Source organism: Falco cherrug, chromosome 4 (genome assembly GCF_023634085.1).
Source record: "Falco cherrug isolate bFalChe1 chromosome 4, bFalChe1.pri, whole genome shotgun sequence".
NCBI lineage: Eukaryota > Metazoa > Chordata > Aves > Falconiformes > Falconidae > Falco > Falco cherrug.
Window position 1 is genome coordinate 5403697 of NC_073700.1, and position 25251 is coordinate 5428947.

Genomic DNA, 25251 nt, shown 5'->3' on the forward strand with positions numbered 1-25251 from the left:
TTCTGGAAAGCAAACAAGGGTAAAGGCAAAAACCAAATTTGTGTATTTTAGCTCAAAGGCTAGAAGAGGAAATTTCACTGTGAGCATATGAAGGTTGAATTGATAAATCCCCTGGAGTAAGACGATGTTGCACAGATTGATAGGCATTCTGTATCTACAGTGAGGAAACCCCACTTAACAACTTCTTCAATTAGGTAGCAGTATTTACTCCATCTAATACTATCATATTAGGAAAAAATAGAAACTTTTGAGATCTTAACTTTTAAAAATCCTCAAAGTAATTATTTCTACGCTTCTGTGACTACTAATAAACTGTTTTCCCTTTTCTCTTCCTCCTGCTTTTTTCCATCCAAGATTATGCAAGTGTCTCTACATTTCTACATTTAGCTGCAAAATTATTTTGAATGCTGAATCATTAAAAAACATCCAGGTTAGTATTTACAAACAACCACACAATGAAGAAGTTTTTTTCTCTTTTCAATGGAGGAGGCACATTTGTTTCAAACTTCCAAGAGACAATGAATTAAGAAATTGTGAGAAAAGGTTCTTCAGTATAGGATATGTTTTAAGATTTTAGTTACCTATCCAACCAGTGAAACAGAACTGATTATCAATCTTTGCAACACTTTAAAATTCTAAGATTAATATTTTGGAATAACGATGATGATAATAATAATAATAATTATAATTTGAAAGTTTTTAGTGAGACAGGCACATACACATCACCCACCACCATTAACGTTAATGATCAGCTGGGAATAAATCTCTTAAATTATGAAAATTACAATTAAGAATTACCTTGAGTTCCTGAAGCTGGTCAGGTTCATAGAGCTTTGGAGACAACGCTTGGGCAAGAAAAGCATCAAGTTCCTGGCGACGAAGTATACGAACCCCTGGCCACTGTACCATATACCTACGGAGAAAGCCCATGATTATTCAGAAGCTTCCCTTAATATGTAAATAAAATGGTATTTTATGTGATCAAAGTCACCAGAATGCAACAACAACAACAAAAAATATCTTTTTTTGTTGTCTAGACCTGAATAATTAAAAAGGCCAAGTCACTAAACAGATCTGAAGTTTGTATTTGTTTAAATTCATATGGAATTTGTGAATCAGTTGTGCAAACCCTGCTTCCAGTGAAGAAGGAGAAGACAGGCTGCCAAAATAGAATTTAAAACATAAGTGAATTCTGATACATCTAAGAAGAAAATAATATGGCTTACTGATCTTTGTAAAGATTAATGGTAAAAGGACTTTGTGAACATGTTTTCCAGATAACCTGTTCCTCAGAAATTATCGAGTTGGTGAATTTTATGCTCATCACATGTCACAGGAGTGAATGTGTCCAAAGGAAATGAGAAGCTCTGCTGTAAGATACCATTTGGACTGGGTTTTTTTGTATCCTTACTATCGTATAAGGACACAAAGACTTTGCTCGCAAGGCAAGACGAAGTTCAACAGAAGTGAAGACAAATACACATTTATCACTCTCAAAAATGGCTTGAAATTTTTCATATGCAACATGTTAACCTTGGATTCTGCAGATTTATAAGCTAGTGATATTGAAATAATCACCCCTTTCCAAAAAGGTAAGCATCTCCCAAACCTCAGTCAATTTTCAATCTAAAAATTAAACAGGTAAATATTTTGGACCTTGTGACTTTCTCTTTGAAAAGCTGAAGCACAGAATTAATACTTTAACTGTTGGTTATCATCGTATCACCTAGAAGAACAATTCTAACACAGGGAATCTAACACATCACAGGCAGAGTATCATTCACATAAACTTGGCATCCCGACATGCTGCTATGCAGCTGTTCTCTGAAGAACTCTCTCTTTTGCTTTACAGCTTCATCAACACAGCCTCCACGACCCCAAATGTTATTTTTCAGCAAGTTGAAGCCCAAAGTATAGTAAGGGTAAACTAATTCAAATGCTACAGTGGCCTCTTATCAACACAAGATATTTTTATTTTCCTCCTCCCTTCAGTCCTCTAGAGACCGAAGAAAGAAACGCTGAATATACACCATGCTTTTAAGACTCCCAGCAGCAGTGTTTTAAGAAGAAAACAAACCCCTTGTCCTAACGATGTTGCAAATATGAATTAGCACTTTCTATACTCATGATTTAATACAAAGTTAAGTATGTCAGAAAGATTACACAGTAAAACCTTTCCTTCATTCTGTTTTACTTTAAGGTAACACTGACCTTAGTACACAACAGAGCACCATAAGATGAGTGGGCACGTTAGTTGGATTGAGCATTGCTGGTGTATCTGATCTCATACAGGCCAAAAATGCCCTCATTCTTCGGTTCTTGTCTTCTACTGCTTTTCCCAACCACAGCTTCTTCAGATTAGGACAGGTCCATTCCCTGAATGCAAGTGCTTCCACCAGCTCAGGGGTTTGAGGAGATTTTCCTTTGTAAGCAGCCCATTCTTTAATTATCACTGGTGAAACTATAAAATGGCAACAGTTAAAAGAAAATATTCTGAGTTAAAAAAAAGCACGTATTTAAAACTTTGTATGCAAGAGGTTTTTATCCAAAAAGCATCACTTTGAGACTGCGATAGATACCAGTGGTCTGGATTGCACTGCCAAATTGGTAAATCAAACTCTGTATTGGGAACACCTTTCAATTGTGATCACTCAGAAATTAAGTGCACGCAACCAAGTGTACACTAGGAATGTTATATTAATATTTTCAAATTAATCTACAACAAAGAACTACAGATATTTTTCTATAACAAACAGCATAATTTGAAAATGCATTTTCCCCCCAAAATATCTGTGTCATTGATCAAAACCCTACAGTGACAAATAAAAGCAGTACATAAATACAAATATATTCCATATGCAGTCTTTTAAGAACAATATGATCCTAGTGATTTTATTCAAATCAGATTTAAAACTTCCGTTATACTTGTTTGTAGTTGTTCAACTACTGCAATGGAATGAGATCTCAAATATGGGTGAGTTTCAGTGGGGTTTTTTTGCCTAAAAAATTTACTAAACATTACATAAGCCTCTCGATTTACTGCACTGCTTTATATAGACACATTAGTATTTTTATGTTTGCTAAGCTCCCTTTCATCCACATCGAAACAAAGACTGTCCAACTCTATATTGCTTCTAAATCATCTCCCTTTTTATGTTTGAAGGCAACCAAACCAGAACACAAGTTTTAGAAGAAAAAAAAAAAAGTAAAAAAAAAAGTCAAGAGTGAGAAATGATACTTTTGGCCTTGGAATGACCCCAAGTTTGACACAGCTCAAAATTCGTTTGCACCCTTCTTAACTCAGAGCCCAGTTATGCAGCGTGGAAAGATTCAAGGAGCTTGTTAGTGAAGTTTCAGGTTACAGCCCAGAGAGATTCACTGCAGGGGCGCAGACCTGTCCTTTCTGCTAGAAATTGTTCTGTTACAGACTGAAAAGCCAGTACTACTAGTGCCAGGACAGCCCTTGCGGCTACAAAGTCTCGTTCAGAAATCAGACATCAGCCTCACGAGTAATTTTATAGTTAGAGGCAGGCAAACCATGGAGGAAGTGATGATCACGATTGAAAAAAACAACCTCCACAACATCCCAAAGCACACGCATGCTTTTCTGGAATAAAACTAGTCTAGCATTACAGCTAAATTTCACAGAGCTTAGGATAAAGTTTGACAAAGGTAACATGCAGCAATGGAAATAAATATTCTGATATATTTAGTTGGTAGCCTCACTACAAAATCATGTTCTATTTTGGTTGCTACCAGTTTTCATATGCCACCAAGCTATGCAAGATGGGCTTTAACAGCCAGCAGAGCTACTCTGTTATTTGTGCATAGTTTATTACACCTGTTTTCACTTCTTGTTTAGGCCTGGGATAGTAATCATGAACAAATAAAAGGATGTATTTTATGTAGGCTTTCAAAGACTTGTTTAATTGCTTTAGGTCTCAGAAGGAAGAGATACTTTTGGAGCCAAACTTCCTGGATCTTTCAACAAACAGGAAACACAATGAAGCTACTACAAAGACCAGTTGAGTCTCTTAGCAGTAAAACAGAACCAAAACCATTGACAATTCACATAAAACAGTTGCGTTCTGGAGTTTGGTTTTTTTTTTTTTCCCCTTCAACCTTCTTTTGACAATGGAGGTGATATTCCTAGCTACACTCACTTTCTCTGTTTGGCTGTCCCTCCCGTCCTCGAGTTTAGAAGAAGTGAGTATTTTGTGTTTCCTATTTTCAGTCCTACATTTCAACATTCAAATTTGGTTCAAAGCTTTTAATCTGGGGATGACAACTTCCATGACCTACAAGGGTAAGGCCACAGGCAGAGTACCTCAGTTTGCTCTCCAAACATAACATCTTCAGCAACGTGCTACTTGTAGAGGTCACAGTGGAGATTCACCCTGGCTTCAAAATGTTGCAAAGTAATGGTTATTATGGGAAAGGTAACCACGCTTCCTGCAGAATGGTTTAATACGAAGGTCACTCTTGTGGACCGGCAAACTGTCCTCTCTGAACCATGGGGATGAGGAATTATAGCTGTATCAGCTGACAAGTAACTGTAGCACTGTTCACCCAAATTTAGCATTTAACATAACAGATGAATTGAGGACTTGTCCATATTCACTTATTTCTCCAGGGCATTTCTTACACCTTTGACAACTATACTGGGACTGCTGCCAAAAACACTGTTTTCCTTAGCTGCTGAGCATCTCTGTCCTCAAATGAACGTTTGTGTCTTCCTCCCAGGACCTCCACTTGGAGATAAGTAACATCTACCCTGAAGACTACATCAGCTACAACAAACAATCAGGATCAGAGTGTGTTCAGCCACACCACCACAGTGTTAATTATACTGGTTTTCATACTAAGCTTCCTCTTGCTGCTGATCAGCAGATTTGAATACTCAAAGTAGCCTATGCAACTGCACAATATATTGACATCTGCTTTGACCATCACCCTCATGACACTTTCAGGTCAATCCAAGCAAAAGGGTCAGTGTCAATCTGGACTAGGGTAACCTGCTTGATAAACACGTGAATGCTGTTACAGCTGAAGTCTGCTGCTGCAGGAGGCAACAGCATCCGGCGTGCTCAAGCTGTCTGTTAGAGCCCTTATGGCTAACTACAGCTCAGGTGGTTGTGCTATTCTCTTTGCATTTTTTCCCATGAACTGAACGTGAGGTACCCAATACCACTAGAAGATAAGCTAGCTAATGCAGATTAATCAAGCCTCATTTTTAACCTTATAATCTTTACTGACAACACAGCTTGAGCTAAGCATGCCTGATTTTGCAAAAGGGCTACTGCCCAAAAGCTACAGCTTTCCTTCTGGCAGAAACAGCATCAGCTGAATACATTCTTGCCTGGAGAACAGTACATCACAAGGTGGCTAGGCTTAAAAGAAACCTTTGGATCCAACCAGAGTTATTACAGCTTGCTACAAGTGTGAGTTTTTCCACAGAGTGGAAAGGGCAGATGGTTTCATATACACATGTTTATCAGGACATGGGAAATAACCTGTTTCAGAGCTTGAAAAGAAAAGCAAGTCAGACACTTGGTTTTCTTCTCATCCAGAAGGAAGGGCAGCAGAGCCAATGCCGTGCCCTTGGCAACAAACGCACAATCAAGAACTCTGTGATTCAATTTTTCATATCCTCTGGGAGCAGACATGAGGACATGCACAGCAAAGGCATTACTTAGCAGACGATTATCACTGAAGAACCTCACTATCTACCCCTTCCAACAGATCTGCTGTTTTTCAACTACATAAAAATAATGATTTAAAAGATGGGAAGTCATCCATTTTATGAAAGATCCATTATCCTGCTGTCTATATATTTAGTAATAATACTGATGTGTCAGTTTATTACGTATTTTTCATACCCTCCTATAACCCTTGCATGCAAAATATACTTGCAAATTATGAATGCACAATTATTATGTTGCCAGTATTATGGTTTGTGCAACAAATATGACAGGATTTTAGGTATTAATATATTCATTATCTCTTCACATACATCTTAAGGACAATATAAATTTCTTTAGCAATTAATTTCTTAATCCTCCTCATTCTTACATTTCTCTTAATTGTCTTCATTACTGTGTTTCATAACTCATTCATTTTCGAGAGCAGCAGAAAAATTAAGACACTGAAGGAGAATCAGCATCACTTACTGTGATAGCCTGGATCCTCAGAAAAGTTAGCAAGGCCTAACAAGTGTGACTAATCAATCCGAGAAATCTGCTCTTGCCACTTAGGACACTATTCTCTCCCTGCATCTTGCACAGCCTGCCCAATTCTTGCTACTTTGTAAGAGAGGTGACCAAAATAAACGTGTTCCTGCAACACAGCCCTTTCAAACCACATGCTGGCATCTTCGCTCAAGTCCATCTTTACTAGCATTGTTAGCTTTACAGTGAACCAACTAACTTTTGGGCAGACGTTCTATTTTTTTATTTAAGAGCACGATCAGTCCTAAGATGGAAGTAGGTCAGTAGCTGAATGTGTCCTGCAACAAGATTTGCTGGAGCTCCTGTAACTAAACCAAGTCAGCAGTAGTGTTCTTAGCCTCCACTGAGAATAAACCTCTGAAAAGCAGTATAAATGAAGAGAAAATAGAGACTATATAGACTTCCCCAGCAGCCTACAGAGAACATTCTAGGTTTACAAAATAAGAACATTCTGAAAACTGAAGCAGACCTTCAGCACTCAGCTACTTCACTCCCCGCAACAAACATTGCAGTGCACTTTTAAGGACAGAAGTCTAAGGAGGATAAATGAATGCTGCAAATGTCACTATTTTAATCCTGAAATAACCTTATAACCTGAAATACTATTACGTTGTGTGAGTTTAAAGAATTAGGAAGTTTGAGACAATGTGTGCTGAGATATTATTCAAGCAGGGTAAATATTAATTCCCACAAAATAACTTTTTTTTTGGTTTTTTTCAACATCGCTGGAAGATTATCATCTTCACCATGAATATACAAAAACATTTCACAATTAAAAATGGAAAGAGAAAAGGGAATGAACATAAAAGTTTACAACTGATTCTTATTTTTATCCTTTTACACATGAAGACTGTGAATGATGCTTTCATACATTCTAAATATCTGATTCTTAAATTCAGCCTGGCGACAACACACTCCTATATATAAATACTTCTGCTGCTGCCGCCGTTCACTTAATGCTTTAACATTCCTTTAACCTTTGTAAGATGCTACTGTAAAGTTCAATCATTTCCCTGTATGCATTTCATTATAAGAAAAACACTGCAGAATGAGGAGGTTGAATTTTCTGGAATGACAGTAATTCCTGGAAGCAGAAGGCTTAAAAACACAACTTCCAGATTAATATGAAGATTAACACTCATTCCTCTGATTTAGCAAAAGGATCTCTTGACAAGCCTGATTGCCAAAGTTTAGTCTGTCTTCACCCATGCCTACCTTTACTTACATTACTCCTGACTTCTGTGGGTTTTAAAACAAGTTTTCATATGCCAATACCTGAAAGATGCTAGAGACTTGCAAATTTCACTGAAGTAAATTTAATAACACATTCGGGAAGGCAGGGTAAGTTAACATATGCACCTCTCATTTTTGAAAGTAGTATGCAGATTTGTATGCATATGCACAGAAGTTTCTTATAATCCAGTTCCACCATATTCTTTGAAAATTACATCACAAACTGACATTACTTGCTGCAAGCCTGACAGCAGCTTGAGCATACATTTTAAAAAACAAAGCCCAGAGCTTGCTTAGAAATGGTAACATTTTAAGTTCTTAAGCTACTACAGGAAGTAAAATTGCAAATTAACATCATCTTTATCTATTATCCATGGGATCAAATAAGCCATAAATTCCTCCAGCATTAGCTACACTGATGAAAACCTAGGAAATATTCTGATTCAAATCATGGTACACATGGATATGAAAACATAGCAGAAGGAAGAGAAACAAAAACCGGTTTGTTTCCACAGTACATACATTCTGGTGGAAGTCTGTTCTTTCTAAAAGCAAGTCTTTCAGTTTTCTTTCTGCTTTCTGCCAAACTAAACAGGACTCCGTAAACATACTGACGAACTGGCCTATAAAGGAGAGCAGCAGGAGGCAGGTCTTTGTTGGCTTCATCTTCTATAGAAACGGCAATTTTGATTTCACCCTTTTGCATGAAAGAAAGCAGAAAAATATGACATGTATAGTGAACAGAAAGTAGTTAGATATGCATGGTAACTCAACACAGCTCTAACATATATCTCACCTAGTCAAGAAAACTGATTCAGCAGTAATGTGGGTCTTTGGCATGTGAAGGTAACACCAGAAGAGAATTAGCCTACATCTACTAGCTTCCCTCCATTTAATCTCCAGGCTCTGATTATCCCTGTAGCTTTCCTCTTTCTGTTCTCCATCACACACCTTTTTTTTTTGTGTGGACAATCTACAGGTAAGGATTACCTAAATATCGATTTTCAAATATGGACACTTTGAGACTGAGACAGTACACATGAAAATACAGTAATGTGCTTTTAGACAGTCCAAGCACATTTGAATCTGATCTAGATTTTAGACCGTTAATTCAAAAAATATTCAGGCTGTCTAAGAACACCAGTGTTTGGTGCAAGGATCTGAAACAGTATTGGGAACTCACTGTAAAAAACAACATTGTGAGAAGACCTGATAAAAAAATTGTAACAGGGAATTACATAAGTAAGGTTGGTTTTGAATGTATATAAATAAAGCTTTAGCATTTCATACTTTTTCAGAAAAAAAGCATGAAGGAACCTTCCAACATTCTCTCTCAAAACAGCAGCAACATCTTATGTTTTCTATGTCTGTGCATCAAACCATGTTAAGATTTTCTTGGAAAACAACTGACTTCACTGCATTGCTCCCAAATATCAGAGATTATTTTCAACACTGACAAGCAAGCATGCTGTTTTGCTACTTTCACTTAAAACAACAAGTAAACTGTCCCAGTAACAAATACTGTAAATGACATCTTGGAGTGATTACATTAGGATATCCTCAGGTTTAATTCAGACAGTGCTTCTTTAGGTATGAGGTATGTCTAAAAGGTCTCTATACATTAACAGCAACATAACCTGGAACACCTCTACATGCCAATTTCTAAAGAATCTCGTAATTATACAAAAAGGTATGTCTCAGTAAAGTATACCCATGACATACTTCAGGTCGCCTGGGCATACTTGTCCAAAAGCATTTCAGATAGTGGGAAAAGAAAAACAGTCTTAAGTAGTACTGATTTATTTTTTTATGCAGCCATCTCTATAGACTGACATTTTTTCCTGTGTTCGGAGATGATTTCTCAAATGCAAGCATTTAATTCACTTCCTCCTGGTGTGAGATATGATGCACCAAGTTGGGGGGGAGTGTTGATCTGCCAGAGGGCAGGGGCTCTGCAGAGGGGCCTGGCCAGGCCGGGCCGATGGGCCGAGGCCACCGCATGGGGTTCGAGGGGGCTGAGTGCCGGGCCCTGCCCGGGGGTCACACCAGCCCCAGCAGCGCTGCGGGCTGGGGGCTGGGAACTGCCCGGCGGGGGAGGGCCGGGGGGCACTGGCTGACGGCCGGCTGGGCATGGGCCAGCGGTGTGCCCAGGTGGCCAAGGGCTTCCTGGCTTGTGTCAGAAACTGTGTGGCCAGCAGGGCCAGGGCGGTGACCGTCCCCCTGCCCTCGGCACTGGTGAGGCCGCCCCTCCAACCCTGGGTTCAGTCCTGGGCCTCTCATGACAACAAAGACATTGAGGTGCTCGAGTGCACCCAAAGAAGAGCAACAGGGCTGGGGAAGGGGCTGGAGCACAAGTCTGATGAGAAGCAGCTGAGAGCACTGGGGGTGTTCAGCCTGGAGACAAGGGGGCTCAGGGGGACCTTCTCATTCTGCACAGCTGCCCGACAGGGGCTGTAGCAAGGTGGGGTCAGCCTGTTCCCCAACTGAGAAGCAACAGGATGAGAGGAAACGGCCTCAAGTTGTGCCAGGGGAGGTTTAGGTTGGAGATCAGGAAAAATCTCTTCACTGAAAGGGTGGTCAAGCACTGGAACAGGCTGCCCACCCAGCCACCTCCATTCCTGGAGGTATTTAAAAGATGTGTATTAGTGGCACTTAAGAACATGGTTCAGTGGTGGGCTTGGCAGTGTTAGGTTAGGTTTATGGTTGGACTCAATGATCTTAAGGGTCTTTTCGAACCTAAACGATTTTGTGATTAAACATCAAGTAGTATTTAAATGTACTAAGAATATTTGCCTAGGCAAAGTGCGAAACAGAACTGGCATCAATGGTCTTCACACACCTTTTGATTCTTCCCTACTTTTCTTTGATGAAGAAGCCAAGAACGTGACAGCAACACAAGCTATGGTGCAAAACACACACATGGGAAATCGGAAATCCAAACCTCAACCTTGCTGCAGAAACTTTGCTATTTACAGATTTCAAATTCCTGCCTGCAGTCCTTGTTGCCGTGAAGCAGATTTTTTAAGATGAATATAAGTTAATAGGAATGCCAACAGTGCCATTTTGCTAGATGCTGAACAAATATGTACATTGAATGGGCTTGATGAGAACCAGTACTAGGAGTTTTGAACACTAAAAAGGGGAAGAAGTTTAAAGTTGTCTTATGCTGGGACTCATCTCTTTGTATGTAGAAGGAACAACAAACAGGTCTTTTGAGAGTACATTAAGTCAAATACGGAGTTGTGCAGGAATGTCACTGCTCTGTGTCCTTCCCTGTTCAACACAAAGCAGACTTCAGCAGCTTCCAGACACAATGAAGCAGGTTATCACTGCCTATTTCTGTAAGAAGCTCTCCCTTTGCTTTTTTTTTTCCCCACTGGACACACTGAGTCCTAGGCTGCGTGAAAATGCTTGCAGCTTACCTGGGGATCTGAAGGCTAGCACATAAAATAGCCAAACCAAGAAAAAAACCAAAAAAAAGCCATCAGAAATGTTCTTCCAAACTAAAATGAACAAAAATTCAGAACATCGTCGAGTTCATCTATAATTGTGTTTTCAGACTGCACAAAAGGGATTTCTTATAGCTGCTATGTTCCTATCAGGGCTAGCTAGCAGGGATGGGAGGGATCAGATTGTGAGGGAAAACAATCTAAGTATTTTTGAACACTGAAAATAGAAAAGACTTGGCACAGACACCAAAGCACATACGCAGGAGTTTTTGGATGGAAATGGGCTCTATATAAAAACACTTGGACACATATAAACACACACATACAAAGACATATACACACATGTGTAGAGATACAAAAATATCCACATATATTCAGGAAAAATGATTATTTTTGTAAGTAAACACTTCTAATTACAGTCATTTCATATTTATTGGAACAATGTAACTAATGAGATCAGTGGTTACAAAACAGGGGGGAAAAATTGTTAGAAGCACTAAAACGGACCAAAACTTAAAGCATTAAAAAGGATGTACATTTATGATACTCTTTAGACAGAAACACAATTGCAATTATCTTTATAGAATCATTATTTCACAGTATGTAATTTTAAAATGTCATACCTTGGTTAGGACATGAAAGATGTAGGGATACATTAACCCCTTCTTGTGCCTGTGTTCTGCCACTCTTAATACTTCAGGTGCTACAGGAGGTAATGGAGGGGTAGTAATATCCATGTGGTTTCTAGTGGGCATTGACAAGAGGCATGGGATTTGTGGATTACTGGTTTGATTCCCTTTGACATCAGCTGCCTGACTTCCTGAAGAAGCACTAGAGGAACCTTCTGCCTATAACAGAACACAGAAAATAAAATACTTTTGAATGTGTACGGAAACATCCCAGGATCCCAGCCAAGAGAAACAGCAAATTTCCTTCTTCACCCACAGTGAAAATAGTAAATCTTCACGTCATGTTGTATGGGTATATAGAAAACATTAACAAAAGCTGGCTAAAAGATTTTCAGAAAACATAAACTTTTAGACAACGGTTGCTAGCAGAAGCAAATTACTGAAAAAATAAATATAGTAAAGCTTTAATTTATTAAGAGCAACAGAAATTATTATTTTCTTTAATTGTTAATTGCACAATACAAAAGGGACACTGATGACCTCTTAATGAAATGTGAATGACCTCTTAACTATTTCCAAGATACTACCAACTAAATGGGTTAACTGACAGCCACAAAGTCTGAAATTTATCAAGACTTCCATTAACACACACCTCCTCAGTTTGCATTTCTAAATGAAGCAAAAAACCCTACATAGTTCAATTTAAAGACATTTAAAATATAGTGTCTGAACTCAAAAGCCTTATAAAAGTTTAGTTGCTTTTGTCTGATTTTTTTGTAAACTGATTTTTTCTGTCTAAGAGGATTGTAAGAGAAAATGGCAACATTTTCTGACTGGAAGATCAAGTGGCATTTTATTCCACTTCTAGAAAGGTAGTTCACAAATTTATAGGAAAAGTATGATGCATAAAAACATACTGTAAAGCTCCCAGTGAATAAGCCTTTTTTAAGCATTTATGCTGTATCTCTCGTAGATACTACCAAAAAAAGTAGACTTAATTCCTAAAAATCCTTGTCTTCAAAACTGAAAGCTGTTTTTACCTTAAGGGTTCATACTGGTTTTATACCTATAAACTATTATAGTAGCATTAAATACTTTTGAGACAGAAATTTGTTTACTTGATATAACATGCATGAGTATTTCCAGAATTTGTGTAGAAAATTTCACATGCTTCATGAGACTTCAAAAGCAAAGCTGAAACAGAAATGGCCAAAGCCATGAAATTTCACAGAACAAGCAACATAAAAATAAGCCCAAACAAGCTCAGCTTGTTTACTTCAGGCTCTCAGAAAAAATACAAACTTGCATATGAAACCAAACAAACCCATGCAGCTTCCAAAAACCTTCTCTAGAAAGGTGCATATTAGTAAAAACATGCTTGAGCAAAGTATCAAAGGGGCAACATTAATTTCAGATTACATTTTAAGCACACAATCAAAGAGAACATTACTGAAAGATGAGATTTTAGCATTGGTAATCTAGACCTCATTTTATGTACAAAAATAAAAACATACAGAAGAAAAGGTTAAAACTTGTAAACCACAACACTTGAACACAATAAACTAATACAGAATGGTTTTATAAACACACGAGCTATCACAGCTCTATTAAATCTGTATTATATTATCAAATATTTATCACTTTAAATATTTCTGTCCCTTTCTTCTACTACTCCAACAACTAGAAGTCAGTGATACTGGACCAGAAAGAGAAGTTTACAGAACTGCCAAGTACTGGGGACATGGAAGGAAGACAAAAAACCCCACAGATGCTAGCAACTCCTTCCCCATTTGCAGTGCTGGATCTGCTCCAGGGATATTCAAACACCTAAGCTGAGGAATTACTGCAGTTAAAAGTTTGGGGTTTTTCTTTAGTAATATACATCCACCCAAATGAGATGAGCATACCTTTGTCATGTATAATCATGCAGTGAGACAATTATGAGCAAAGAATTTTAAGTCAAGTGGAAGTAGTGTCAAGACTGCTGCTACTGGTCTGATCTATGCTAGATTTTCAGCATTTTAAATTACCTCAGAAATTCACAGCGTATTCAGCTGAATCTTGAGGAAATAGTTCTTTTTTTAAATTGTTAATATATACCTCTCTAGGAAATGAGTTCATCTACAAAATGTACTCATCATCCTCCCTGTCAGGCTCAACAGATGCAGCTCTCCTCTCCTGCTACTGAAGACTAAGAAGTGGTTTGATACTAAAAAAAAACCAAAACAGGCAAGGAAAACTCACAAGCATTTATAAATTAATTTGGATTCATTTAAGTGGGACTGCATGTATACATCTATTGGGAAGTTTAATCACTACTCATACAGCTACTTCTGCATGTATGAAGACAGGCGGTGCAGCATGTCCCACCTGTCCATCGCCCAGCTTCAAGGAGGCACTACTGCCACCCTGGCTACCCGCCCCCCCTCCGCAGGACACGGGGCTGTGCAGCACACACGCAGGGCTGCAGCTGGGATGCACTGGGCTTCCTACATGGCCCATAATACACAGAAGAATGGAATGTAATAGGTCAGATTAGCATTTGCATATGGTGACTAATCTGCAGGCAGATACAATTATCGTACGGGGCGTAGTCTGCAAAAATAATAACCACTGATGGATGAAATCATCAGCTTGATATTTTCAGCACAAAGCTCAGGCTTACTGGAATTTCCATGCCAAAGGTACAGGAAAAATGTTCTGTTTGTCTGCAGTGTAACTAACTGGTAATTGGGTTTTTCTGACACAAAATTAGTGGTGTAGAGTTTCCATCACAAAGTTCTGGAGATACTAAGTGCAAAGGCTTTGAATGTTCTTTCCAAACACGGTTCAACCTTGGAATACATACAGACCATCATACTCTTAATTTGACAATAGTTTCAAATCTTGAAGAAATTTAATAGGATAATGTTAAGTCTCTATCAAGGGCTTAGTTATCCCATCCTTACTCAGTTAAGTAGCAATACATTCTAACTGGTTCCATGGAGCTACTTTATATATTATGTGAAATTCATACCAGGCGGTTATAAAGGACTTCTAGCCCTCAGCTGAGCTTTAATACACCTATAATGGTCTGTGGCTGTGTGCTAGAGCTGTTCTCATTACACTGCAGGTTATGAGACATGGACTTTGAACCCAGGGACACTTGAGACTACTGTACTCCTTAATAAAAACTAAAATAATGCACTACTATAAACACAGACAGCAATAGCTAAGGATGAGATGGTTAGCTAGTGAGTAAAAAAGTTTATTGATTTCCTTCTATTTTATATTTGGTATTTACTAACACAACCCATTTATTTTTCATTTGTATGTATACACTACAATATTCCTTGGAAAACTTCTTACTGTGCTTTAAAGCTGTTGTTTTGTAATTCAAAAAAATGTGTAAAAGTTTACACTAAATCCTACAGATCAATATTGAAAATTCTACTCAGGACTTTGCTGTAAAGCTTTAATATAAAATAAAAAATTGTGATGTTTGGAACGTAAAGAATTACCTTTGTTTGGTCTCCCAGCTCTCCACGTGCTTGACTTTCCGACTGGGTGCCTGTTTTCTCCCAGCCTATTTTGTTCCCACTGACATGGCTGAAGGACAACAAAGGAAAACACAGTATTAAAGTGCTCTTTAAGATACAATGGGATAAATACTTGGTGACTGTTATTGCTGTGGGCCGGAGCCTCTGATTTTAAGGGATGCTTTGTATTAGAAATGTCAATTTGTAAGTCTTGAAGAGACTTCAATACCAACATTCATTCATTTACACTATGTCAACATGTGGATTGTATTTAAAAGCTGTATATTACAATGATTAAATAATGTTCATGCAGAAAAAATTTTTGATTAAATATCTATCACTATGCCAAGTAACTTCCCCATAATTAGAAAACTGCTTCTCCAAACTGCGATATAAATTACACTGTCTACATTTCAGTTTCTGAATTTATTCAAGATTTATGGCATAAAATGCGTAAGGCAACACTATAAAAATGCTGAAAAATATACTATTTTTTCTAAAGCAGGTACATTTCCAGTTCTACACTGCATGGAAACCATACAAACTTACTTGATTTACTAAGCAAAACACATGATTATATTTAAAGTGGATAGCCTGCACCAAAAAAGCGAAGTCCAAGCCATCATGCATACTTGCAGACACACTCAGTATTTAATACCCAGTATTAACATACTTACACTATTATACACAACCCCATACTTTTAGAGGCAACCTCAGGCTAAATCACACTGCTAAAGCCCCAGGCTTTGATTCTCACACTGTAAGCCACTACACCTAACAAGACAAAGGTAAACACAAACTGCCGCTGTTCAAATTTCCTTTTTGTGGGTCAGGAAGCAGTAATTAAATGAAAGTCTGCACAACGTTACTGCCAAGGCCAGACATATGATCTAGAGGAAGTCAGAAATACTTCCACAGTAAACAAGGCACATTAGTAGAACAGAGCAAAAACAATTCCACTGCTGCTTTGTCCCACGCGTGGCCTGTCAACGAGGGCTCTTAAGTCACTGTCCTAAGTGGTGAATTTCTGACATTCATACTAGGTTTCTGTGCAAAGCCACATTATCCCAAAATTTAAGCGGCATAAACATTACAAATTCAGTGAAGTTTTGTAGTTTTTAGCTACCAAAATTTTTATGAATTATACTATGAAGTAGGAATATTTCTTTCATACCACCTAAAGAACCTGAAGGCTTTATGACATTTACCAAAACCTCACTCTCTCCTTCTTTAAATAAAACATAAGGGCAGAAGTGGAAAAACACCCAACATTATTTGGTTTTGGATTTCTGCTTGTTAAGGAGCAAGGCAACTAGAGTGAACCATGGATGTGTCTGCAGTCATAGTGACCTAAAACTATTTTTTAAGGTCTATCATATCACTAATTTGCAGATTTCTTGCTTTCAGGATACTGGTGAATGACTCTGAACGTGAATTTATTTTAACATAAGCTGAGTAAGAAAACACCCTCATGAAAAACTTACTTCACTGCACCTCCATTGCCTTCATCATTGTCGGAGGACGAAGATGTAGAAGAGGCAGGAAAGTAGGTTGAATCCACATGATTAGGGCTCCCACTCTGAGCTGGATTTATTGGAGAAGATCGTTCATACAATGGTGTATGTTTTCCTTCGTGAGGAATGTTACTGTAGTTGTTCTGCTCAGAAAGACTTTTTCCACCTGTTTCCAAGGTGATGGCTGGCTCAGAGAGACTATATGGGTATGGACCCTGACCTTGGGCCCCACCCTGATTGGACATCTGCTGGGCCTAAAATAAAGTGATCATTCTTAAGTGAAGGTAACAAAAAGGCTTTTTTTAAAAAACAAACTATTTATCAAGTGGCATTTTCCAAACACACACGTTAAAACTCAGCCATCTTGAATATCCACAAGAATTGTTCTGCCGGGGTCTACAGCATCACTATAGTTCCAGACTTAAAATTCAATCAGTGAATCCCCATGCTAAAAAAAGTTAAGATATACCTTGGCCACCTAGATTTTAATTTGATGAGCACAGCAGGTTTCTCCCAAGGAGAAGGGCAGAGGTCTATACTTACCACAGGTTTTGCTTGTAGTGAGGTCTGTGGAATGTTAAGCATCTGAGAAGGAACATATGGTGGCACTATCCCAGGCATACCAAACTGATTTGGTCTGGCTGCTGTATTGCAAACAGGGAGGGGAAAAAAAGCAAAGGGGGGGGGGGGGGAAGAAAAAAAGAAAAGAAACCACTCATGAAAACACGCACTGACACAATTGCTATCCTTTTTATCCTTTTGCTTTTATAGTTTATTTATTCTTGTTCTGTTAGCATTACTGTTTTCTAGTATGCCTTTAAATCAGTTTCATTAATTTTTGTCTTTTAATAAAAATACTTTGTAGCTTGTGAAGTCTATTTTATTTGTCTCACCTCCTCTCAGTTCTTTCTGTCTCTCACTACTGCACATTTCTATTCTACCTGGGAATTAAAGGAAGCTTAAAAGAAAAAAAAAAAAGCCTAAGATGTCATAAAGGAGGAGTTGGCAAAAGCAATGTCACGCAGACATGTAATGCTGGCATTTTCTATCATTTGAATATTTGACCTAGATTAGCCTTAATGCCCTTTAATGCAGGTCTTTGACTGTAACTAAAGACACCCCACAAAAACCAAGGAAAAATCTGTATTAGTATACCAGTATGGTAACTGGAAATTTGTAGAAAATTTCAGCTCAAATTATGTGTTAGTGTTAAGAATGAGGTACATGTAGTAAATCCTGTGATCATACAGTTAATTTGTAAGCCTTGAGAATAACCTGTAATGCCAAAACAATTCATGGCTGCAATTTAAGCAGGTATGATATGACATAAAAACATCAAAGACTATAAAGGGATTTCTAAAACATGTCAGATAAGTTCATTGAGAAACAGGAAACCAGTTTTATGGAACAGAAATAGAAACTGCCCTCATGATTGGAATCAGTCACCAGATTTCAATTGTTTACACCACCATACTCTCAAGTGTCCTAATGGCAGAATCAATGCAGCAATAGCTACGAGGAAAATCAGTCCAGGTTGCTCTCCTCTTTTTGGGGAAAGAGCACCACTTCTGCATGTGTCCTGTGAAAACCTTCTTTTGAAACCTCATATTCAAGGACCAATGAAAATTGCCAGAGAATAGAAATATTTTTGTAAGATACTGCTAATAATACTATTTCTGATTTAGGGTTATCCCAGATTTTAGCTAAAATGAAAAGCCTTATTTCTTTGATTACTTACCTAGGTAATGTGGTGGATGAAATGGCATAGGTTTATTAGTTGCCGAGTAATAAGCAACTGCTCTCTTAAATCGAGTAACTTTGTCATCTGTTCTAGACTAAAATAAAAAAAAGATCAGTCAGGAGCAAATCCAGGCATGTCATCTATAGGTCAGCACTGTACTGTAGAGCAGTTAATGTATACCGTATCACACACGGTATTAACGCTTATGGACCCTTGAAGACTACAGCACTACTCCAGCTCAAGAAATATCACGTCAATCCACGTAGGGATAAAGCTTGAAAATACTGACTTCCTGATTCTCTGATTCTCAATGTCAGTGCACAAAGCCAGACCACAAAACCCCTTTAGTTAACAAGAATTTCATTTTAAGGCACTGAGGGTAAATGCAGTATTTTTTCCTTAAGAAAGTGTGGAAAGTGAAATTATGGTATCTGAGACACTGCATATACCAACAGATTTCTATTACCAACTGATGCAAAACACCACTTTTAGCGAATGCAATTCTTCAGCCCAAATGTATAGCACAACTGGTTAAAAAAAAAACAGACCAACCGATTTTTTGCTTTATACTTTACCTGTGAATGTTGAAAAACATCTTTTGCTATGGCATCCAAATCAGTGGTGTCCTGAATATTACGGACGTAGTCAGCTACAGCTTTGATCACTACGTCACAAGGTGGTAAAACTAACTGGTGAGCACGTACCTATGCAAACAAACACATGCCAGTATGAAATAACAGGGTAGCCCAAGATACTTCACTTACAAAGCAGAGAACTGACCTTTTTATTTATTGAAAACATATTCAACAAATTCCATGTTGCCAGATTTAGTAGCTAAAAATTTTTGAGCCTTCCACCTTGTTTTTAGGACTTCACCTTAAACAATGACTCATATGTTTTTCATCTACAGTGTATTTATATGTATCTATGTGAAACCGCACCTCTATGCAAATATTTGCTGGTTAAATATCAGCTCCAACAATAAACAAGATCAACAATGCCAATTACTTTACTGCTTTGCAGTTGGATATTTTCTCTAGTGCAAAACACTTTATCTGATGTGGATACATCAATTTTCTATATATATATACATATATACACACACATATGCCAGAAAATGTTATTTTGATGCAGTTTACGTTCTATTCTGAATATAAAGTGGTATCAGAATTGATGAGAGAGATCCACTGGGAACAGGAAGATCTCTATGCACACAGAAAAGGGAGGATCTGAAAAACAAATGCAGAAAAGGAGTATTTCGAGGAAACTTATTTTCAAGATTCTACAGAAATTGGTCTAAATATTTTTACTTGAAGATTACATAGTTTAATAATTTATGTTTTCAAATTTTGTATATTCCTTTATCTGTAGTAATAGCTTCACATTATATATAACATCTCAGGCAAGAATTTTTTTTCTCTTTTGTATCATACATCAACAAAGAACGATATATGGATTGGCCTTGTTGCTATGATGTGACATAGTTACTTTCTCTTTCAAGCATTTCAATATCAAGATGGTTACAGGGCTGGTTACTCTTCTTGCAGACGCAGAGGAAATTCCTAAGATAATTCCATTGATAAAATAGTTTCAATATTCTGACATTAAAAAACCTGCCATTTCATCATCCAGCGATGGATGTATCTGACCTCCCATATTGACCAACTATTTTAAACAGATAAGAAACACGCACTTAAATGCATGCTAAAAATTGCCCTCGTTTATGACCTGAGCTGATATGAACCATAGATTTGTCTACAAATCAGAGTCCACCCTACCGTCTACTCAAGCTGTTAGGAAAACAAATTCCCATTGATTCACTGGTCACTGACTCAGGCCATGGATTTGAAAAGATAAGAATCACTTTGGACTTTGTAGAAAAAGACCTCTCTCTTTGTAGCAAGAAGAGCGAGCTGGAAGAACTTTGTGGGACCATGTCCAAAGCCCCTACAGATGAAGCTCCCGCAGCTCAGCGACTAGCAGCTGCAGATGGATGCGCTGTACCAGAAAGTTCTAGGGTCAGCTCTTTGGCCTGATCCCTTCTTGTGTTCACATGGAACGGAGGGGAACTGGACAGTTCTGGAAACACTGGACTTCCACCTCAACATTCTCAATAGGCTCCTCTTGAAAATAAAGTGAGGATTATTCAGTATATGATTATGGGAATTACTGCTCTTACATGCCCTGTGTGATCCTGTCTGCGTTACAGAAACCTCAGGTCAGGCGACCATCCCGGAGTGCTGGGAAATGAAGAGCAGCGTGCGGTGCTGCTGGCTGGGTCTGCAGCACTAATCAGCTTCAGCTCGTTACCTTCCCTCTGTGCGGCACAACGCGCACGCTCGGAGGGGCAGGAAGGAGGTCTCCAACTATGTGTCCTACATTTTAGAGGATGCCTGAGGAATTTATAAAAATTCTGTTTAGAACCTTTGTACAATTCTGGAGCACTACATCTGTGCCTATAGGGGCAGCAAGGTTTTTTTGCTTGTAATATATTTTCATCTGCCTACTTGCAAAATTCAGGCATTCAGGGCTGGAGAGTGCTTTATTATTAACTTTATTTATTATTTATTGTAATTTATTTATTATTTCTAAGATAAGAGAAAATGTGAAAAATCATTATGCTTGCATTCTACACACAGGTATAATAGCTTTCTAGAAAATACTGCAATTCAGTCTTGTCAGAAATGTTTATGCAAAATTCTGATTAATACTTCATTAGTTTTATCTTTGCAACTTCAAAATCTGTACCAGGAGCCATTTTTATTTTATATGGCGTCTACCATATGTAATTATTTTCTTTCCTGCCCTTATTTGATCCTCTCATTATGCAGTTTCTTAAGACTGCCACCTTCATATTTAGACCATGGAATTTTTGCCCAGATTCCCATTTTTATTAATTTCCCTCTCTAATATCTGCTTTTTGCAAATGTCAGGATCTTCATTCTGGTCAGTCTCTACCAGAGATAAGCTCCAGATTTTATAAGCCTAAATTAAGAACAGTTCTGTTTAGTGTAGTCAGTGGCATGGTAATTATTTCTATTTCAGATAGTAAATTCTAAATTCTCACTAGCGTGCATTCCGAATATATACAACAGTACTAAATATGGATCACATTCACATATAAGTTTACAGTCACAAATACTGATGACAAAATTTTGCACCCAGTATCTGCAAGCAGAAGCAATAGATTTTCTTCTCGCTGGTAATTTAAGTCATTTTATGAACACCTACCATTTTATTCGTACGTGTAACAATTACACATCTCTAAAGCAGCTGAATCATGACATGGCTGTGTCACGTTAGACGTGCTCTCTGCAGAGTCCCTTGGAGAAAGCCTGCGTTACTACCTAAGTGTTTCTGCAATCTCTGCTTGAAAATTCAGTGTATGAAAGGAGTAAGCAATCCATCGTTAGTTTTATGTGATCTCCAAGATAGTAATATTTAATAATCCATAAACAGTTAGCATCAAGAGAAGATGTCACATCACTCTAGCACTACTATTCAGCACAGACCCTAGAAGTATGACGCTCAAGCAAGACATATCAAGGGTTTACTATGTGTATTGTCCCCAGTTTAGCTGCTTTTAGACAAACAGCCTAAAGACCTCACTGGAACATATTCTTAATTCCTGAAGTGAGACCTTCTGAATGTTATGTATTATAGATTTAGAGACATGTTCAGATACTTGGATTTTATTTTCTTTTGTTCTGTTTCAATACACATCCAGTCCAGATGTGAGCATACCCTCGAAACTAAAAATGTCAAGACCTAGACAGAAGCCAGAAATTAAAAGTGGAGAAATAAGATGTACTTTCCTGATATTAAAGATTTTTATTCATTTTAGAACCTTGTGGAAATCTAGAATTGTAGATTTTGTACTGAACCATAAATAATGTTCCTAATACTGTGTGCATTAAAAAACAGGCTAAGTCTTACTAAGTATTAGGTATAGGAAAAACTAAGACTTAACAGCAAAAGTTACAGAAAACATGTTCATCATTCAAGTGTACTTTTAGTTGCACATAAAGCATTTCAGCAAAATCAGCATCATTTTTTACCAGCTTCTTATTATAAGAGATTTCTTCCTAGAAGCTATTTTTTCCATATCCTCTACAGAGGAGTTTCAGACAAGCAACATGGAAAAACAATTTAGGAAAGGCAAACATGGGGGTGGATCACACACTTAGAGGTGATCAGGTTAGAAAGTATAACATCTTAAAACAGCACGGGTTTTTTGCTAGTTGTAAAAGGACTACTTCAGTTTCATGACAGACCACTGACAAAAATCACAAGCGACCTATTAATGCACTCTGAAAAGATTAAGTCAGGAAAGGAAATTAATTCTACACAGGTATTTGTCCAAATGAGAGTCACAGAGCAACATTACTAGCCCAGAAGCTACAAGATCAAAATGTCTTGGCTTTGACAAAACAAACTTGCAAAAATACTTTATTGAAAGGGAACAGACTCACATATGCGTAACTCCAGGGGATTACTAGGATACTGTAGAAGATACCTAACTACACTTGGGAAAAGCTCCCCAGTTCTGGGACAACTCCAGCTGCCCACTGTCTTCAGGAAGTGAAGCCTTTAAAACATCAACACAGCATTTACTGTTGTGCCTGCTGGAAACAGATAATCAGTTTAGTTTTATCTTCATTAAAAAAAAAAAAAAAAAAAGAGAACTCTAACACTCAGTTACTGTGAGGTGACACCTAAGGAACTTTTTTTTTTTCACTGGCGAGATGAAAGGCTGAAGATATGAAGAATACTAGAACAAACTGCCTGGGTTTTGTTATTTTTGTCTAGTAATTTCTATTAGAGATAGCATCCAAGCTGGTTGGATCTTGCATCAGCCTTTGAATGTTAAAAAAATTTAATATTATGAGCTTGTAGTGCATCTGATCTAATGGCAAGCTTTCTGAAGAGGCACAAAGTTCCCTGGATGACCTAATATGCTTTCGAACCAGCAACGCTCAGCTTTTCCCTGAAGATCAGGTTATTCAATTAGAAATTCTCTCTCCTCCTCCCTCCATCCTGGTTGGGAACCTGACCTCCTTCTTCTTCTGCATGTCTTGATGGTAACAAAAATACATACAACATGGAGATCATTTGCTAACAATTTATACACATAGGACCCTGAGAAAACCAAATCTAAACAGAGGAACAAAAAGGATGTCAGAAAGAAAAGAGCAGAAACACAAGTCAAAGATGCTACACAGACAGACTTCATATGAGACAACCTGCGTGACAACCCTGCACGCTACTACGAACGAGGGCTAGGCTGCCACCCAGAAAGACCCAGACAAGCTATAAAGTAATGAGCCAACAGGAACCTTAAGAAATTCAACAACTAAAAAAACAAAGCCTTGCACCTGGGCAGGAATAACCCCTGGCTACACTGCAGGCTGGAGTTACGCCAGAACGGACCTGGGCTCTTGGAAGACAGCAAACCGAATGTAAGCCAGCGGGTGCCCTGGCAGCAGAGGCAGCCAGCTGCACCTGGGCTGTGCAGCAGGAGCACAGCCAGCAGATTGAGGGATCTTGCTCCTCAGCACTCCATTAGATCACCTCTAGAGCACTGCATTCAGTTTTGGGCTCAAGCCAGTTGTCAGAAAAGTTGATCGGGTTCTGCAGACCGCTATCAGGATGGTTGAGGAGTTGGAGAGCTTGCTCTGTGGGAAGAGGCTGAGGGAATGGGGCTTATTCAGCCTGGCAAAGACAAGGCTTCAATGATACTCAGGAGCAGCCTTCCAATACTTACAAAAAGGTTATCAAGCACATGGAGCCAGGCTCTTCACAGTGGTGCACTGTGGAAGAGAGACAACAGACATAGCCTGAAACAAGATGGGTTCCGACTGTATGCAAGGCAAAACATTTTTACCACCGGGACTGTCAAACCATGGAGCAGGCTGCCCAGACAGGTTGTGCTGTCTCCAACCTCGGAGATTTGAGACTAGTCTAGGCAAAGCCCTGAGCAACCTGTTCTGACCTCACGTTGACCATGCTTTTAGCAGGAGGTTTGACTACAGGACTTCCCGAGGTCCTTTCTGACCTGCATCATCCTGCGATGCATAAAAAACCCCAAAACAAACACCACTTACTTTGAGCCTATCTTAAGAGTACACCTTTGTTATCTGAGCAGCAGCAAATTACCTAAGCACCTACTTAGCATATTAGTCTCCCTCTGGCAGACACCCGTTGAAGACAGGAATTTCCTAGAGCAATTCAGAGAAGGAGCCTAAACTGCATATTTTGCATTGTTTTCTGGAAGCCTCTCTTTGCCTCTCCACTGAGATGAAACAACCAAGGAGATTAGGTTTCCCTGCATACTCTCCTTTTTCAAAAAGGGAGATTGCATTAAGACTTGTTTCTAAGGTTACCTTGCGAATAAAGAGTCAGCACTTCTGCAGTGGTATGTGCTCCCAAATAGGTACTAAATTCATTCCAGAGATAAGAAACTGCCCTCCTAATGTAATTCTGAGGGTTATTATACATTGATCTTGAAGTTCACACCGTAACAAGCTTTCCCAAGAACAAAACCCAAATTGTATTTGTCAAAGATAAATCCCAAAGAACACAAATAAAAAGTAGTATAATTCTAGTTTCCAAACAAGGTCTAGTGATCAAATTATTTCTCAGGAAGCCTATCGACTCCTTTTCTGTTTCAACTTCTGATTCAGGTGGTCATTTCAGTGAATTCTGCTCTGTCAGGTAACAGGACACAAGCATGGGTCTACACATTTATTAGATGCATTATCTGTTTACACAGGCACATTTAGACAGACAAGATCCTGACTCAGAACAGCTTGCAGTGTGAGTTTTGTATTCTTTTTCCCTTTTGCAGCAATAGCAATTTAAATCTCTAATTTAAATTTGTCCATGGAACTTTAAGTTTTGCTGAGCTGATGGTCACTGCTGGTGTCTTCTGAAATGCATG

At 38.3% G+C, this 25251-nt stretch overlaps 1 protein-coding gene across 4 annotated transcripts in view; it reads right to left on the minus strand.

Annotated features, from left to right (window-relative positions):
- FAM120A (family with sequence similarity 120A) overlaps positions 1–25251 on the minus strand; it is a 56030-nt gene that overhangs the window by 16266 nt on the left and 14513 nt on the right. For 3 of the 4 annotated variants that reach the window (XM_055708142.1, XM_055708140.1, XM_055708143.1), the window contains exons 4-12: positions 18887–19015; positions 18309–18405; positions 17114–17214; positions 16541–16824; positions 15039–15126; positions 11533–11757; positions 7983–8157; positions 2212–2461; positions 799–913 (exon numbers count right to left, since the gene is read on the minus strand). In XM_055708142.1, the coding sequence (XP_055564117.1) occupies positions 799–913; positions 2212–2461; positions 7983–8157; positions 11533–11757; positions 15039–15126; positions 16541–16824; positions 17114–17214; positions 18309–18405; positions 18887–19015 (1464 nt within the window). The remainder of the gene's footprint in view (positions 1–798; positions 914–2211; positions 2462–7982; positions 8158–11532; positions 11758–15038; positions 15127–16540; positions 16825–17113; positions 17215–18308; positions 18406–18886; positions 19016–25251) is intronic. The other variant, XM_055708141.1, reaches the window with a different exon arrangement.